The sequence below is a fragment of the Erpetoichthys calabaricus genome, chromosome 5 (assembly GCF_900747795.2).
Source record: "Erpetoichthys calabaricus chromosome 5, fErpCal1.3, whole genome shotgun sequence".
Classification (NCBI taxonomy): Eukaryota; Metazoa; Chordata; class Cladistia; order Polypteriformes; family Polypteridae; genus Erpetoichthys; species Erpetoichthys calabaricus.
The window spans coordinates 240,131,696-240,151,721 of NC_041398.2; the positions used below are offsets into that span (position 1 = coordinate 240,131,696).

The 20,026-nt window shown below is 40.6% G+C and overlaps 1 protein-coding gene across 2 annotated transcripts in view; it reads left to right on the forward strand.

Moving 5' to 3' along the window:
• Window positions 1-20,026, forward strand: part of gatb (glutamyl-tRNA(Gln) amidotransferase, subunit B) — a 217,019-nt gene that overhangs the window by 105,832 nt on the left and 91,161 nt on the right. For both annotated transcript variants that reach the window (XM_028802695.2, XM_028802697.2), the window contains exon 7: window positions 5,430-5,514. In XM_028802695.2, the coding sequence (XP_028658528.1) occupies window positions 5,430-5,514 (85 nt within the window). The remainder of the gene's footprint in view (window positions 1-5,429; window positions 5,515-20,026) is intronic.

Consider the following 20,026-nt stretch of genomic DNA (forward strand, 5'->3'; position numbering starts at 1 on the left):
CCTTTTTTCCATCAGTTGTGATACTTTTAACTGCGTCAGTAAGGGTAGTTGTTTCCCCCTCACCTCAAAAGAGCAATCCACTATTTTAAATAAAGAGAACCATGACCTGACTTGGTGGTGCCATTCCTGCCTTTTAACACTCAGCAACGAATCGCCCGATTACATAATGCAGGTCACAGTCAGATGAGACAAAGAGGACTGCATCGTCTGCATAAAGCATTGATGATGTTATTCCAAGCTTCTCCAACTGGAAACACTCCCATCTTTGGCTGCACCTTGATATCCTGACAATGAAAATGACAAAACTGGAGCAGTGATAAGACACAAAATTGATGGAGTCCATCACCCACAGTAAACAAAGTTGATTTCACGGCAACTATTCAGACACAGCTCTTACTTAATTCATATCGGCAAGCAAGAACATCCCTGTTATCCCATAAGCCTGCACTACATGCCAAGGTACACAAACCCTTGCCATTTAATTACACATATTAATATTTACTTTTTAAAACTGGTATTATGTTTGTAAATAAAAATGAAACCATCATCAAGTTATTAACACAATTATTACTATATTGTTAACATATTTATATACTATTATATTTGTATGTAAATACAGTCATATGAACAAGTTTGGGACCCCCTCTTAATTCTTAGCATTTTTGTTTATCATTGGCTGAGCTTTCAAAGTAGCAACTTCCTTTTAATATATGACATGCCTTATGAAAACAGTAGTACAGTGGTGTGAAAAACTATTTGCCCCCTTCCTGATTTCTTATTCTTTTGCATGTTTGTCACACAAAATGTTTCTGATTATCAAACACATTTAACCATTAGTCAAATATAACACAAGTAAACACAAAATGCAGTTTGTAAATGGTGGTTTTTATTATTTAGGGAGAAAAAAAAATCCAAACCTACATGGCCCTGTGTGAAAAAGTAATTGCCCCCTGAACCTAATAACTGGTTGGGCCACCCTTAGCAGCAATAACTGCAATCAAGCGTTTGCGATAACTTGCAATGAGTCTTTTACAGCGCTCTGGAGGAATTTTGGCCCACTCATCTTTGCAAAATTGTTGTAATTCAGCTTTATTTGAGGGTTTTCTAGCATGAACCGCCTTTTTAAGGTCATGCCATAGCATCTCAATTGGATTCAGGTCAGGACTTTGACTAGGCCACTCCAAAGTCTTCATTTTGTTTTTCTTCAGCCATTCAGAGGTGGATTTGCTGGTGTGTTTTGGGTCATTGTCCTGTTGCAGCACCCAAGATCGCTTCAGCTTGAGTTGATGAACAGATGGCCGGACATTCTCCTTCAGGATTTTTTGGTAGACAGTAGAATTCATGGTTCCATCTATCACAGCAAGCCTTCCAGGTCCTGAAGCAGCAAAACAACCCCAGACCATCACACTACCACCACCATATTTTACTGTTGGTATGATGTTCTTTTTCTGAAATGCTGTGTTCCTTTTACACCAGATGTAACGGGACATTTGCCTTCCAAAAAGTTCAACTTTTGTCTCATCAGTCCACAAGGTATTTTCCCAAAAGTCTTGGCAATCATTGAGATGTTTCTTAGCAAAATTGAGACAAGCCCTAATGTTCTTTTTGCTTAACAGTGGTTTGCGTCTTGGACATCTGCCATGCAGGCCGTTTTTGCCCAGTCTCTTTCTTATGGTGGAGTCGTGAACACTGACCTTAATTGAGGCAAGTGAGGCCTGCAGTTCTTTAGACGTTGTCCTGGGGTCTTTTGTGACCTCTCGGATGAGTCGTCTCTGCGCTCTTGGGGTAATTTTGGTCGGCCGGCCACTCCTGGGAAGGTTCACCACTGTTCCATGTTTTTGCCATTTGTGGATAATGGCTCTCACTGTGGTTCGCTGGAGTCCCAAAGCTTTAGAAATGGCTTTATAACCTTTACCAGACTGATAGATCTCAATTACTTCTGTTCTCATTTGTTCCTGAATTTCTTTGGATCTTGGCATGATGTCTAGCTTTTGAGGTGCTTTTGGTCTACTTCTCTGTGTCAGGCAGCTCCGATTTAAGTGATTTCTTGATTGAAACAGGTGTGGCAGTAATCAGGCCTGGGGGTGGCTACGGAAATTGAACTCAGGTGTGATACACCACAGTTAGGTTATTTTTTAACAAGGGGGCAATTACTTTTTCACACAGGGCCATGTAGGTTTGGATTTTTTTTCTCCCTAAATAATAAAAACCATCATTTAAAAACTGCATTTTGTGTTTACTTGTGTTATATTTGACTAATGGTTAAATGTGTTTGATGATCAGAAACATTTTGTGTGACAAACATGCAAAAGAATAAGAAATCAGGAAGGGGGCAAATAGTTTTTCACACCACTGTATTTCAGCAGTGACATTAAGTTTATTGGATTAACAGAAAATATAAAATATGCATCATAACAAAATTAGGTGCATAAATTTGGGCACCCCAACAGAGATATGTCATCAATACTTAGTTGAGCCTCCTTTTGTAAATCTAACAGCCTCTAGACACTGTCCTCCTATAGCCTTTGATGAGTGTCTGGATTCTAGATGGAGGTATTTTTGACCATTCTTCCATACAAAATTTCTCCAGTTCAGTTCAATTTGATGGTTGCCAAGCATGGACAGCCTGCTTCAAATCATCCCATAGATTTTCACTGATATTCAAGTCATGGCACTGTGATGGCCATTCCAGAACATTGTACTTCTCCCTCTGCACGAATGACTTTGTAGATTTCAAACTGTGTTTTGGGTCATTGTCTTGTTGGAATATTCAACCCCTGCGTAACTTCAACTTTGTGACTGATGCTTGAACATTATCCTAAAGAGTTTGTTGATATTGGGTTGAATTCATCCTACCCTCGACTTTAACAAGGGCCCCAGTCCCTGAACTAGCCACACAGCCCCACAGCATGATGGAACCTCCACCAAATTTGACAGTAGGTAGCAGGTGTTTTTCTTTGAATGTGGTGTTCTTCTTCTGCCATGCAAGCGCTTTTTGTTCTGACCAAATAACTCAATTTTTGTCTCATCAGTCCAAAGCACTTTGTTCCAAAATGTATCTGGCTTGTCTAAATGAGCATTTGCATACAAGCGACTCTGTTTGTGGCGTGAGTGCAGAAAGGGCTTCTTTCTCATCACCCTGCCATACAGATGTTCTTTGTGCAAATTGCGCTGAATTGTAGAACGATATACAGATACACCATCTGCAGCAAGATTTTCTTGCAGGTCTTTGGAGGTGATCTGTAGTTGTCTGTCACCATTCTCACAATCCTGCTCATATGCCGCTCCTGTATTTTTCTTGGCCTGCCTGACCTGCTGGGTTTAACAGCAACTGTGCCTGTGGCCTTCCATTTCCTGATTCCATTCCTTACAGTTGAAACTGACAGTTTAGACCTCTGAGATGGCTTTTTGTAGCCTTCCTCTAAACCAGGAGACTCAACAATCTTTGTTTTCAGATCTTTGAGAGTTGCTTTGAGGATCCCATGCTGTCACTCTTCAGAGGAGAGTCAAAGGGAAGGAAGCACAACTTGTAATTGACCACCTTAAATACCTTTATATCTCATGATTGCACACATCTGTCTGTGAACTTCAAGGCTTAACGAGCTAATCCAACCAATTTGGTGTTGTAAGTAATCAGCATTGAGCAGTGACAGGCATTCAAATCAACACAATGACAAGGGGACCCACATTTGTGCACAGCCAGTTTTTCACATTTGATTTAATTTCATACAACTAAATACTGCTTCACTAAAAATCTTTCTTCAGAAAACACCCCAGTACTACAGTTCCTAGGAAATGAAAGACATACCACTGTTATCTTTTTTTGTTGAAAGTAGAGTAAATTATTTTGCAGGCTGAGAGGGGTTCCCAAACTTTTTCATATAACTGTGTACTCAGTCCTAAAATGTGTTTTCATTAACCTAATATCTGTAACAAACTGCTAGTTGTCTTTGCCATCCTTTACCAAATATTGTGAAATTCATTAAAACAAATAATAACATGAAATGCATACAAGGATGTGAATGTCAATGAGTTCACAAACCATTTAAACTACCAGACTACAAACAAATTGTTATATAAAGGGTGGCCCATATTTCTGTATATGACGTTTCACAGGCTATAGCATTTAAACTACTGCATGAAAATATCAAAAATGGCATCACTGTGTAGCCTGAGAATGGGAGTAACAATTTGCTGGGCCGGCCAACTCCTGCTGTGTTCAAATACAGAAAGGCGGCAAATGGTACACCATACCAGTGCAACAGTGGTTGAACGAAACATTCCCACAACGCTGGATCAGCCGATGTCCATCCATCCATCCATTTTCCAACCCGCTGAATCCGAACGCAGGGTCACGGGGGTCTGCTGGAGCCAATCCCAGCCAACACAGGGCACAAGGCAGGAACCAGTCCCGGGCAGGGTGCCAACCCACCACAGGACACACACAAACACACCCACACACCAAGCACACACTAGGGCCAATTTAGAATCGCCAATCCACCTAACCTGCATGTCTTTGGACTGTGGGAGGAAACCGGAGCGCCCTGAGGAAACCCACGCAGACACGGGGAGAACATGCAAACTCCACGAAGGGAGGACCCAGGAAGCGAACCCAGGTCTCCTAACTGCGAGGCAGCAGCGCTACCCACTGTGCCACCGTGCTGCATCAGCCGATGTAGGCCTGTGGAATGGCCAGCTTGGTCTCCCAATTTGACCCCTCCAGACTTTTTCCAGTGGGGTTACCTAAAAAACAAGGTTGTATCAACATTGCATCCCAATGTTGCTGAGCTACATGCAGCTATCACAGAAGAATTTCACAGGATACCAGTACATATGTGCCAAGCCACTCTTCGTCTTCAGGAGTGTATTGATCTGGATGGCGCATTGGTGGGCCACAGCATAGAGAACAGGGGATGGAAAATGTTCATGTTCCATTATGTTACTTGATAATAACATTGGTAGTTTCCTGACAATAACACCTTTTCAATCATATACATAAATATGGGCCACCCTGTAGATAATATTATAACAAAGGATAAAGCATTTGGGTGTAGGGAATGAAAGGAGCTTCATTTACAGCTTTGCCTGCTACAGCAAAAATGCTACAGCCAGCCCTGTTTATGAACTGGTTTGAGTGAAACTGTTTGGTATTTGGGTATCCCTAATTTCTTACTAGGTTGCCCATTCCCAATGGAAACACACACAAACACACACATTTATACATTGTATATGAATGATGTTTGTTACAAAAAATAAAGTCACTGGAAGCTGATTTACGCTTCATGGTCTCAGTAAGTACAGTACATGCTTAAACTGATGTCTGTTTATGAACTGTAATGCAAAAGGCATCTGATCCACTTGAAGTGAAGTGTATGAAGCCTGCCATGGTTACTGACTTTTTCAAATTATATCTAAAATGTTTTCCACAGACTTTGAAATTCAGAGACAAATCGATGTTCTTGTAAATGGTGGAGTTGTGCACAATGAGACACGCACTTTTGATTTTAAACTAGGGTAAGCAACTTTTTTTTTATGCTGGATATTTATATTATGATTATTGGCTCTGATGTAATTTTAACAAGATGAAACTGTTCAGGATTAAGACTGCACTGTTTAAGAATCCAGAAATTAACAAGTACTTTCAGTGCCTATGAAAAGTGCAGACCCTGAATGTTTTTGCATTTTATTGTTATACAACATTGAATAACAGTAGATTTGCTTTTTGGACACTGATCAATGCAAAAAGACACTTTAATGTCAATGTGAAAACTCTGCAAAATGGGCTCAATCAATTACAAATACAACACACAAAATAATCATACTAGCATCACACTCCCTTTAGCACCTAAATCTTCACTGGTGCAGCCGAATGCTTTTAGAAGTATACAATACAATACAATACAGTTTATTTTTGTATAGCCCAAAATCACACAGGAAGTGCCGCAATGGGCTTTAACAGGCCCTGCCTCTTGACAGCCCCCCAGCCTTGACTCTCTAAGGAGACAAGAAAAACTCCCAAAAAAAACCTAGTAGGGAAAAAAAATGGAAGAAACCTTGGGAAAGGCAGTTCAAAGAGAGACCCCTTTCCGGGTAGGTTGGGCGTGCAGTGGGTGTCAAAAGAAGGGGGTCAATACAATACAATACAATACACAGAACAGAACAAATCCTCAATAAAAAATTTAAAATTTTTTAGAAGTACGGAGTAGAATTTAACAGTAGATGATATCACATAATAAGATTTAGATAATTTTAGACTCCTGGAGACCTCATCCATCAAGCTGCCTCCCCCATTTGGCCATTCCATGGCTGAAACAGTGTTGGGCCTGCCAATCCGATGAAAGGACCCCTCTTTCTCATGATTCCTGCGATCCTCCATCAGGGATGACTTTACCTTAGGCAGGCAAAACAACTTGGCAGGTGGGCCGTGGCACCAAGTGCCACATTTGAGTACCGAGAAGAGAAACAGAATAGGTAACTATCATGTTACTTATGTTTTAGTGCTAATGACTAACAACAGAGATGCAGTATGTACAGTTAACAGAAGTCACAGAATTGGTTCAATATAGATCATCTGTCTAGAGTTTCAGTTGTTTTTAGTATAAACACACCTGTATGCTGCGGTGGGCTGGTGCTCTGCCTGGGATTTGTTCCTGCCTTGCGCCCTGTGCTGGCTGGGATTGGCTCCAGCAGACCCCCATGACCCTGTGTTAGGATATAGCGGGTTGGAAAATGACTGACTGACTGACTACACCTGTATGTGAAAGGTCCAGCTTGTGGTGAGTCAGTATCATTTCCTAACCTACACAGTGGAGACAAAAAAAAAATACTCCAAGCAACTCAGTGAAATGCACAAATCAGGGAATGGTAACAAGAACATCTCCATAGCTGTGAATATCCAGTTTAATCAGTCATTAAAAAAAACGTTCATGCATGAAGGCGGCTATTGAGAGGGGCCCACCAAGAGATCTGTGAGAATTCTGAAGGAGTAACAAGCTACAGTGAATAAGATTGGAGTGACTGTACAGACAACAACTGTTGCCCAAGTGCTTCTAACAACACTAAAGCAGCTATGGTAGTTGGAATAGTTTGGCCATTTCAAAAAATTAATTTTGGTGTATTTGATACAGCCAGCGTCATGAAAAGACCACAGAAATAGTAGCAGTGCTTTGATGCCGGTTGCACCCTTTTTGTAAAACCAAGCAGAAACTTGCGTATGGACGGTGTCAGACTGCTGTGAAAATGTGTGTGGCTTTATTCAAAAGTTAGTTTTTGTACATCTTGAAGTGAGTATGGAAATGGGCGTACCCACCATTTATACATGAGGCCCTATATAACCTGGCAGAGTTTGAGCAGTTTGCCAAAAAGAATGAACAAAATGGCAGTGTGGAGATGTGTAAAGCTGATGGAAGGAACCTGTGCACACAGACTCGTGTGTCATGGCTCCCAAATGTACATCTACTAAATACTGACCTGAAGTGGGTGAATGCTTAGGCAATCAATTATGTTTTATATTTGTAAATAATTTGGAACACTTTTCAGAGACCTGTTTTTACTTTGACTTCTATGTTGATCAAAGTTAAAAAGTGAAATTATATCCACTATGATGCAATGTTGTGTAACAGTAAAATGTGAAGACTTCCAACAGGGTGAATACTTGTTATAGTCACTGTACTTTTATGGCTGTGCATGGAATTTGACTCTGTGAAGCTCTTAAAGCAAAGCATAATATAATAAATGTAAGAAAATAAAACCTATCAACTTAATGTAATGTTTAAACTCTTTGTGATAACTATAAATTATGATAATAGAATTAGTATACATCTGGGAAATCTGTAGCTCATTTCCCTGATGTACGTCTTATCCCCTCTGCAGTTTTTTGTCTGTTAATTAGACAATTAATACCTTTTATTGAGCCCCATGTTTAACAGCTGTATTCCACTCTTTTCTATTCAAGGAGATATTTACAATGTTGCATATTATTTACATAAGCTTTTAATCTTAAATTCAGTTTTCAAAATGATTTTTAAAGAAGGATTGCACTGACAATTTCTTCTACACTTTGCCAAAACAGTGAGAATGTTACATCAACATAAACCCAAAATTCTTTTCAGAGTATTGCTTCCTCTAGAACAGCATCCTATGTCTTGTATTTAGGTGATCATTTCTTTTACCCACACATAGCATTTTCTGTTTTATTTCATTAAACTGCATTTTACAAATGGTGCCCAAGTCTTGAAGATAGTCCTGGTCTTTTTGAAGTAAATTTTTTCTGCTCGTTCCATAATTACTATTCCTCCAATCTTACCATCATCTGTGAATTTCAATGGTTTACAAGAGATATTAAAATAGATGTCATTAATATAAATTTTAAAAAAAATACCCACATCGAGGACAGACCCTGAGGAAATCAGCTGATGTCCTCACATCATGTGGAGCATGTTCTCTTATCTGTATACTCTGTCTCCAGCCAGTTAACTAACAGGAAATCCAATTTTGTAAGGTATGTTTGGTGTAGACAGAATTAATTTTTGATACAAAAAATTGTATCTTCACAGAGGGTGCCATGATGGATTTAGAAAGTATTTAAAGTCCTTCACTTTCTGCACATGTTTATTGTGTTGTAGATTTCATTTTAAATTGATATATTTGCCATTTTAGCCCATCTGTCTGCACTCAATAACCCATAACAACAAAGCGAAAAAAAATTCAGAAAGTTTAAAAACTTATTAATAATCAAAAGCAGAAATCAATCTTTTATGTAAGTATTCAGACCCTTTGCTGTGGCACTCTAAATTATAGTCAGGTCATCTTGTTTGCTTTAATTCACCTTTAGATTTGTCAAGAACTTAACTGGGATCCACCTGTGGCAAAATGAATTGATTGGACTTTGTTTTAAAAAGCACGTGTGTGCATGTGTGAGTATATATTGTAACGGGCGGCCGGGATGATGGAGGACAGCCCTCCGGGTTTGCTACACTGCCACAGAGCAGGGACGTTCAACCCTACTGTGGCTCACGAACACCACCAGGGGGCATATGGAGAACGGCTGAGCTCTCCTGTGCAGGACTGCCGTCTCACCCGGAAGTGCAGCCGGAAACTAATCAGGGAACAGCATGGAGCACTCCTGGGTCCTCTATAAAAGAAGACATTTGCTACAACTCGGAAGCTGGAGTCGGGTGGCACTGGACTGAGCTAAGAGGAAAGCACAGGAGTGGAGCTTGTTGGAACAAGGGAAGAAAGGACTGAGTACTGTGAGGGTATTGTCTGAACTGTGGGTTATTGTGTGCTGTGCCAGTACGTAGAATAAAGGTGTGTTGTGTGACAACAGCGTGGTGTCTGTCTGTGGTCCAGGCTATCCGTTACAAAATTATTTAACGTGGCTCTTGCCAATACACGGCCCAGAGTCCCATCTGGAAAGCCATTGTAACAGCGTCCTTTTATAAAGGACCCGGAAGTGTTCCAGCTGTTCCCTGATTAGCTTCCGGCTGCACTTCCAGGTGAGACGGCAGTCCTGCACAGGTGATGTTTGTGAGCCACAGCAGGGTTGAACGTCCCTGCTCTATGGCACTGTAGCAAACCCGAAGGGCTGCCCTTTGTCATCCCAGCCAGGATACTCACCCGGCCGCCCATTACTATATATATATATATATGTATACAGTAATCCTCCTCCATCGCGGGGGTTGTGTTCCAGAGCCACCCGCGAAATAAGAAAATCCGCGAAGTAGAAACCATATGTTTATATGGTTATTTTTATATTGTCATGCTTGGGTCACAGATTTGCGCAGAAACACAGGAGGTTGTAGAGAGACAGGAACGTTATTCAAACACTGCAAACAAACATTTGTCTCTTTTTCAAAAGTTTAAACTATGCTCCATGACAAGACAGAGATGACAGTTCAGTCTCACAATTAAAAGAATGCAAACATATCTTCCTCTTCAAAGGAGCAAACAAATCAATAGGGCTGTTTGCTTTTAAGTATGCGAAGCACCGCGGCACAAAGCTGTTGAAGGCGGCAGCTCACACCCCCTCCGTCAGGAGCAGAGAGAGAGAGACAGATAAAAAAATCAATACGTGCCCTTCGTGCTTTTAAGTATGCGAAGCACCGTGCTGCATGTCGCTTCACGAAGCAGCTGCACAGAAGGTAGCCAACGTGAAGATAATCTTTCAGCATTTTTAGACGAGCGTCCGTATCGTCTAGGTGTGCGAACAGCCCCCCTGCTCAATCCCCCTACGTCAGGATCAGAAAAAGTCAGCGCAAGAGAGAGAGAGAGAGAGAAAAGTAAGCTGGGTAGCTTCTCAGCCATCTGCCAATAGCGTCCCTTGTATGAAATCAACTGGGCAAACCAACTGAGGAAGCATGTACCAGAAATTAAAAGTCCCATTGTCCGCAGAAACCCGCGAAGCAGCAAAAAATCCCCGATATATATTTAAATATGCTTACATATAAAATCCGCGATGGAGTGAAGCCGCGAAAGGCGAAGCGCGATATAGCGAGGGATCACTGTATATATATATGTGTGTGTGTGTGTGTATATATGTATGTATATCAGAATCAGAAAACTTTATTAATCCTGAAGGAAATTACTTATGTTACAACTTAACAACAGACAAGGTACATGTTACACTAAGAGCAAGTATAAAACTAACCATGTAAATATAATAAGTATAATAAATGTTAAGTATCAAACTAGAGTGCAGAGTGTTGCACCTTAAATTAATATTGCACATTCTGAGAACAAGTAAGGTTGTTCTTATGTGAAGAGAAGACCATTTATTGCACAAGAACAGATAGTATGTTGCACATATCAAGTACCTGAAAAATGTACCTGGATATCCAATAAAGAAAAAAGGGTAATAGCTTAAAGTATGGGTGAGTGACCGGAAAAAGAGTTATTGAGTCTGATGGCTGTGGGGAGGAAGGATCTCCTGTGATGTTCAGTGGAGCACTTGATGGTAGTCAGTCTACTGCTGAAAACGCTCCTCTGTCCAACCACAACACTATGAAGTGGGTGATCAGCATTTTCAATAATAGACCAAAGCCTAGACTGTCCAGTTTCTCTCCTACCACAGAGGAAGCCTTCTGTTTTAGTTTATTTAGTCTCCGGATGTCTGCCACTTTCATGCTGCTCCCCCAGCATGCCACAGCGAACAGAAAGGCACTGGCCACCACACTGTCCTAGAACATCCACAGCATAGTGCTGCTGACACTAAAAGACCTGAGCTTGCGTAGGAAATACAGCCTACTTTGACCCTTCGTGTATATGGCCAGCAAGTTCCTGGACTTAGCTGAGCTTATTGCTGATATGCACCCCTAGATACTTAACTATCAACTCAACTCAACTATCTCCACCTCCATACCTTTAATAGACAGGGGAGTGGCTGGAGAGCACGATCTTCTTAAATCAACTACCAGTTCTTTAGTTTTGTTTTTAGTTTAGTTCTGCAGTTGATTCAGCTCACACCAGTCAACAAAATTGTCCACTACCTTCCTGTATTCCGTCTCTTCTCCATGTCTGATACTACCAACTATTGCAGAATCATCAGAGAATTTCTGCAGATGACAGCCCTCTGTGTTGTAACTAAAATCTGCAGTGTACAGGGTGAAGAGGAATGGTGACAGAACTGTCCCTTGTGGAGCACCAGTGCCACACAGCACGGTATCAGACACAGAGCCCTGTAGCCACACAAACTGTGGCCTTCCCGTCAGATAGTCCATAATCCACGAAACTAAGGGAGCATCCACCTGTATTTCTGATAGCTTAATCCCCAGTCTGTGTGGCTGGCTGGTGTTAAAGGCACATGAGAAATCGAAGAACATAATCCTGAGAGTTCCTCCTGGCTTGTCTAGGTGACTGTAGGCACGGTGCAGCAGGTAGGTGATTGCATCTTCGACTCCAATCCTTGCCTGGTAGGCAAACTAGAGAGGGTCCAGTGCTGACTTAACCTGGGGGCAAAGTATTTCCAGGACTAGTCTCTCAAAGACTTTCATGATGTGTGCGGTGAGCGCCACTGGCCTGTAGTCAGAAGGGGCACTAAGATGTGCCTTCTTTGGAACAGGAACCAGACAAGATGTTTTCCATATCACTGGCACTTTTTTAACACTCAGGCATAGAGTTGTGAGGCGCAGACTTTAAGCACCCTTGGGCTGATGCCATCAGGACCTGCCGCCTTGTCAGAACGAAGTCTGCGTAATTCTCTCATGACTTGGTCTTCTGTAAAGGTGGTGGATGGTCTGGTTGTGTCAGTGTTGTGGGTAGAACAAGGGGTGGAGTAGGGTTCAGCTGGTAAGGAGGGTGTAGGATGATATGATTCACCGCACTCTTTCCCCTGTAATGAGTGGTGGGAGAAGGAAAAGTTAGCAGGTGAGGTATTGATGGTGGTGTCCAGGGATACATTGTCAGCCACTGAGGTGGAGCTGCAGGGCAGGTTGATATATTGTGAAATCCCGGGCATGTATAGCCACCCTAATCTTGACACAGACAAGCATGGCACAGGTTTTAGTCCGCACAGCATAGGGTTTATTTACACAAAAGACTGTCCAGTACACAAGACACAGAACACAACACCATCTCTTTTGCCGCCAGTCCTTCCGCCTCCACTCCTCCTAAAGAGCTTTGTCCACTTCCTCTTTACTCAGGCCGTTGAATGGTGGTGACTGGCACTTTTTATAGGGGACCTGGAAGGACTCCAGGTGCCCAACGAACTTCTCCCGTCAGCACTTCCGGGTGTGGCAGAAGTGCTGCCAAATAGCTGACCCCATTAGTGTTGAGCTTCCATGCTCACAACCCATGGCCCCGCTGCAGGCCAAGGGGGCTGCCCTCTGTCGGTCCAGGGGAGAAACGGTCTTGCAAATACACTCTCCCCAGGTCCTTCCACACTCAGGGTGTATATATAAAGGTATAAAGGTCCAACAATTCACACTGCATGTCAGGACAAAATCCAACCCATAAAATCCAAGGAATTCTCTATAGACTCTCCTTGATCAAATTATGGTGAAGCACAGATCGTAGCAAGTGGATAAAAACATTTGTAAACCTTTGAGTGTTCCCAGGAGAACAGTGGGCTCAATAATTGTGAAATGGAATAACTTTGGGGCTATCCAAACTCTGTCCAACCAGACAGAAGTGCCTTTTTAAGGGAGTTGACTAAGCACCTAATGGTCACTCTGACAGAGCTTCAAAAGTCCTCTGCTGAGATAGAAGAACCTGTTGAAAGGACAACCATCTCAGCAGAACTCAGTCAATCAGGTGTTTATGTTAGAGTTGTTAGACAGAAGCCACTCTTGAGTAAAAAGTACATGACAGCCTGCTTGAACAATAAATGAATCCAAATGTATAGAGGTCCTTGAAGAAAACCTGCTGCAGAATGCACATCACCTCAGACTGGGGTAACTGTTCACTCTTCATCATGACAGTGTCCCAAAGCAGATGTCCAACACGAAGCTAGGGTAGCTTTGGGACACGTCTCTGGCTGTCCTGGAGTAGCCCACCCAAATCCTTGACTTAAATCTCATAGACCATGCATGGAGAGACCTGAAGATGACCGTTTACAGACACATCCCATCCATTCTAACAGAACTTGAGAGGATCTGCCAGACAGAATGGGATTAACTGCCCAACTCCAGCAAAGCTTGTACAGAGATAACTAAGAAGAGTCAAAACTGAAATTGCTGCCATAGGAGCTCCTACAAAGTAATGAATTAAGGATCTGAATACTTCTAAGAATAAGAGACTTCAATTTTTGATTTTTTAGTAAATTTGAAAGTCTTTTTGAAAACATGTCTTCACTTTGTCATTATGAGTTATTAAGTATAGGTTGATGGTAGAAATGGCAAATGTATCAATTTAAAATTAAATCTTCAACACAATAAAGTGTGATGAAAGTTCAGGACTCTGAATACTTTCTGAATTCACTTTGTATAAAACTAGACCAGTAATGATTAGAATGGATTAATGGAATGAGAATCATATGGGGGCTACTGAGGAATACAAAGTTGGCAGGTGATAAAACTGTGGTGGTAGTCTCTAAGGAAACATCTTTTAAAAACCAAACTCAACAAAGTAGGCACTTTACTATAGTATTGTCACACAAGGATTAATTTGAAGAATCCCTTTTCATGAATCCTTTCATTTTAAAATGGGTAGCATTTTTTTCTCAGAGCTTCACAGATCCTCATGTGGCACAGGCAGAGCGTGATTGCTGCATTTGTCAGTTGAGTCTGTTCATGAAAGGAGATAATGGACTTTCTTCTACATCTATCTAAAATTAATCAGTCTGCTGTGCATTAACTATCAGGCTGTTCAGAATGGGAGATGATAGCCTGCCAAAGGCATTGTTGCAAGCAAATCATTAGGAGTAAATTTGGATTTATTCAGCAAACGCTGTGATAAGCGACTAAATGCCGCTGAAAATTATTTAGACTGGCCTGTGTGAAAAGCCTTCCAGGCAGTGTGTGAGACAAATTTTTTTTGTCATTTGTTTGCCAAATTGTCTTCTCAGAGGTTAATAAGAGAGGAATGCCAGTGTTGATTATGCCTGGGTACTTATGATACATCTATATGCATGTATGTGTGAGTAGTTTGTTGATAGAGGGTTTAACATATACATATATTGTTAGTATTGCATATTTATACTGCTTAAAGTCAGCTTCAAAACAGGTCACGCACCTGAAGCTAAGCATGTTTGGTACTGGCCAATACTTGGATAGGAAACCATCTAGGAAAAGTTTGGGTTTCTACTGGAAAAGGTGATAGTGAGGTCATCAGGGGGTGCTTAATCTGTGTATCACAGTGCCCAAGTGCAGTGATGGAGATGCCGTGCTGTAAATATGGCATTGTCCTTTGGATGAGACGTAAAAACTGAGGTCCTGACTCTCTGTGGTCATAAAAGATCCCCGGGCATCCTTAGTAAAGAGTAAGGTATATCCCGATGTCCTGGCTAAAAAATGTCCACCACGGCCTCGTCCATTCTGGCTCACTAATCATTCCTTGTCTCCAATTGGCTATCCCTCTCATCCCTTCACCACCTAATAGCTGAGATGTGGTGAGCATACTTTTGCGATAATGGCTGACGTTGCATCATCCAGGTGGGTGGTACACAATAGTTGGTGGTGGTTCCCCTCAGTCTGTGTAAAACACTTTAAGTAGCGTGAGAAAGTGCTATAAATGTAATAAATTATTATTATTGTATTCTTTTCTAGCACATTTGTGAATTTCCCATTGGGATTAATAAAGTATCTATCTATCTATCTATCTATCTATCTATCTATCTATCTATCTATCTGTTTCACAATCTTGTGGAGAACTTTGACTAGGAAAATGAAACCTGGGCATTATTAAACAACTTGAAGTACTAGGGTGTTGTACCGTGTTAGCCATTATGAATGTAGAGAAAAGCCAAGCAAAATGACACCTTTTATTGGCTAACTAGAAAGATTACAATATGCAAGCTTTCGAGGCAACTCAGGCCCCTTCTTCAGGCAACTTGAGAAATTTTGTTAAAAATTTCAGATTGATAAGTCCACAGTTTTACTTCATCCCCAGTGACTCACTCCAACTAGTCTGAGACTTGTGCTGTTTGATATTGTCTTTCGTCATAGTGGCAAGCTCTGTGTGCATGAGAGCTATCACCCAATGAATGCTTATCCTGAAGTAAGAAGCATATAATGCAGCTATGACGAACAAGGAAAGCTTATCTGTTTGATATCTTGTGTTTTATGTACCACAGTAGAATGGAAAAAAAGAAAAAAGTGCAGAAATTACATCTGAACTTGCCATACCTGTTAAGCCTTAGTATTAAGGTCGGTACACAATGGCTAAATTTGACAAGCCCTGCAATTTTCAGTCATGTGAATTGCGCTGATCAGCAAATGTAGTTGTGAAGTCTTACATATCCAAAAACTAGCATTAGCATAATGTAGCATCAACGTGCTTCTTTTGATTTTACTGTATTTTACTTGGTGTTTGGGATTGGACAATCATCATTTTAGAGACTACAAGCACTATTAAAAGCAAGTTGCAATCTGCTTCATTTATAAGTTTGGCGGGGATTTAAAATGCACGGACTAGAAGAATTGAGGGCGGGTATTTTAGAAAGAACCCCTGTAGGTGTGGTCTTAGTAGTGCAGGATTTCGCTGCCATTCACTACTTACGTTTCAACGGGTTGGTCCCAGACGTCCATTCTCATTTGAGAATCACGCCTGGCCCGAGAGACCATTTTGCAGAGATCTCTTTTCATTTTGACATTAAAAAGTTTTTTTTTTGGACGATCAGTTTCATAAAGCGAGGCATAGTTGTGGCTCTGAGGCTAGGGATCTGCACTGGCAATTGAAAGGTTGCCGGTTTGAATCCCGTAAATGTCAAAAGGGACTCTGCTCTGTTGGGCCCTTGAGCAAGGCCCTTAACCTGCAATTGCTGAGCGCTTTGAGTAGTGAGAAAAGCGCTATATAAATGCAAAGAATTATTATTAAAGCCAAATTAAAGATACTGTGATTCAAAGTTGTAGAATAGGGATCTCCAACTCCAGTCCTAGAGAGCTACTGTGGCTGCAAATTTTCATTCTAACTCTTTTCTTAATTAGTGACCAGTTTTTGCTGCTAATTAACTATTTCCCTTTATTTTAATTGACTTTTCTTGGGACTCTGACTGCTGAATTGATTCTTTTTTACTTAAATGGAACTTAAACATAAATTTGATATGAACAGATGACCAACTAAGTTGGGGCCTCAAACTCCAATCTTCATTCAGTTTCTTAACTTGAAGCCAATTCTCATTGCTAATTAAACTCATTATTTAATTCCATGGAGCCCATTCTGCCCTGGCAGACATTTCCAAAACTGTTGATTTTCTTTTTTAAGAGCGCTGTCAAAATGTTTTGTGGACCTGAGCAGATCAACATTACTGAGGTCTTCACCTTTATTTTCAGTTATTGCGTGATGGATCCAGGTTGTTGTTTACGTGTTGGTACATTTTGTGTCTTAATATTGTCTGGTTGCTAATTAAGGAAAAAATAAATAAGGGGCCTGAGTCTTAAGTTGTGCATCAATTAAAATTAAGGCAAAGAGTTAATTAGCAGCAAAATCACGTCACTAATTAAGAAAAGGGTTAAAATGAAAACCTGCAGCCACAGTATATCTCCAGGACTGAAGTTGAGGACCCTTGTTGTAGAACAATAAATGTGAAAACTTCCAAGGGTATGTGCTTTGTATTGGCACTGCACCCACCATTCATTTATGTGTTATTTTGCTTTCCATTTTCTGTATGTGTTTTTCATGTACCGTAGATACTCGCGTATTAGTCGATCTCGCAAATCAGTCGAGTGTATTTTTAAGCCGAAAATTATGAAATTTGTTATGACCTGCGTATAAGTCGAGGGTAAAACTTGACAGCTATCAGAGATAGAGGGCGACAATCAGCTGTTAATGGCGACAAAACTCACTGTCACGTTACAGGCATTCCCTCTGTGCTTGGAGAAATGCTAGACTCGTTGACTTGGCAACTAATCCTTACGTGTGCGTGAAATGTAAACAAATGTAAACAAAGGCAAAATGGTATCGACATGTCACAAGGGAGCGAAGCGAGTGCAGAAAAGAAAACACTCGGCAGACGATGTTTTGCACATTATCGCTGAGTTGGACTCTGATTTTTCAGAATCGGATTTTATTGACAGTGATCAGGAATCGAGCAAGAGAGTGAGAAGCCGGCATCAGCTGATCAGACACCAGCCGATGCCACACCAGCTGATCGGCTGCCAGCTGAACGCATTCGCGCAGTTGATGTACCTACAGCAAGGTTCACGTGGGAGGAATACCCAGACATTGATCCATGGGAGCCGAACTGGCTACCGGACCTCACAAGACAGCATGGCTTGCTGTTGGACACGACAGATCACCCACTGCTGGACTACTTCAGGCTGCTCTCTCCTGGTGCTGCTTTTCAGCTACTGTCAGACGAGACAAACAGGTAGGCAGAGAAATTTTTTGAATCGCGGGCTGCGCTTGCATCACATTGATAGCGTGCGTTGCCTTGGTTCTTTTGATTCCAAATCTGGTTGCACATGGCGGCTAATGGTATGTTTGTTATCCAAAACCTGCAAAAGCTAATGCTCAAATTCAAGTATTTCACAGTTTAAAGAATTATTTAATGAAATTAGAAAAAAAACTAGCTAATTAGCAATAGTATTGCTGGCTTATAATTATTTCAAAGACCATGGGAAACGGCAGATGACTGGTGACTTAACACCGTGAAGCGTTGAGTTTACAATGTCATTACCCAAATTCTATGGACAATTGTGTTGCCCCGTGGATAAGTCGACCCTGTTTTTTTTAATGAATTTTAAGGCATAAATGTTTCGACGTATACGCGAGTATAAACGGTATATCTCATTGAATGCACTTTCTTTCAGAAATTTATTAGGATTCCAATAACTCTGTCCATAATATTTACAGAGAGCATTTTGTTCATTATTCTGATGATGTCTTCACTGCTTTGTTTATATTTTATTTGTGTCGCTCTTCGCCTATATTCATTCATTTGAGTGCTCACTTGTGTCATTGTGTGGTTTATGGAGCATCTTGTGAAGTGCTTAAATTGTAAATAAGGTATTGATTAATTGATCAGATCATTTTCAAGATTAATTAACTGACTAATGCAGATACCAGTAACAATTCCTTGCTGATGGGCTCATGCAACCGAGTAAATGTCTCCACTACTGAAATATTAAAACACTATTATGGTGTCCTAATGTGTATATTGTTCAGTAGCAGAGGATAGTGATTGCATGTTAAGGATGATTTTATACCAAATACCATGCCAATACAGGAACTGCTCAGCAGAGCACCTTTCATGCCACCTGGCAAAAGTTAATATTTCAGCAGGTGTTAGTGGCCATTTTTGTGAACTGCATTTACAGTAAAATCATACAACCATTTAATTTTCCATCATTTCTTTTAACTGTGTTCTGAGATTTTTCGGGTAAGACAGTATTTTCGAGGAAAAGTAATTCCACTCATTGATCTGACATTTTAAATTCATATAAAAGTACCCACTTAATCCAAAAAAAGAACAAATGAATTACATGTTGCCCACTCAGCACTTCCTACAATGGCTTTTCTGTTTCTCTTTGGTATTCAATACTAAATTCTCTCTTAGACAAGGAATCATTCATGAGCACTTAAGCAGCTGTCAGTAGTTTTAAAGAGTAGATTTAGAGATGTTAATCTATCAAGGAATGGGGAGACATGGCTGAGTTGAGGAAATGTCTGCAAGCTGTATGCAGTAAAGTACTAGTAAAGGAACAGGTGAGGGGTCGGTTACAAACAGGCAAAAAGGCCCTCTCTAAAAATGAGCAGAAGCCACCATGCAAAAGTGTAATAAAAATACAATCTTGTTAAAATAAAGGGATTAAATAGGAAAAAAAAAACAACAACAAGGAACTTAACAGACCTTGAGGAACTTGGTACATAAGTGGTATGCATGCAATATATTGTTGTAAGGCTCTAAATGCAAGGATAGCTACAAAATGACAATATACCTTTGTACTGGGAAGCTTTTATATTTAATGATCATGAATTGCTTTGGATAAAAGCATCTGCTAAGCAAATAAATGTGACTGCAATTGAGAGCTGCTTGTAACGTCCAGATTTACCAGTTGCTTAAGGAATCAGATTGAGCGCTAAAACAGTAAATAGTGTTTTTACTACATTTTATGTAATAAGTTGAGAGCTTTAACTGGTTTTATAAATCAGTGGCTTTACTTGTTTCATTAATGCATGTACTTCTAGAGATTGTAGGTTTGAAGATAACATTCTGTAAGAATGAGCACTGGCACTAGTATAGAGCTCATACTCACACTGAAGTAAAGAATAAAAACCTATAAAAAAAATACATTTAACAAATGGCTAATTTGTGTTAAATTACAAAATGAACAGCACCTAGTGTACCCTAATTGTATATGCAAGTGTTAGTCTCCAGCACAAAGAGTAAAAGAAGTTCCTGCATCAGAGTACTTAGAAAGTTACAGCCACA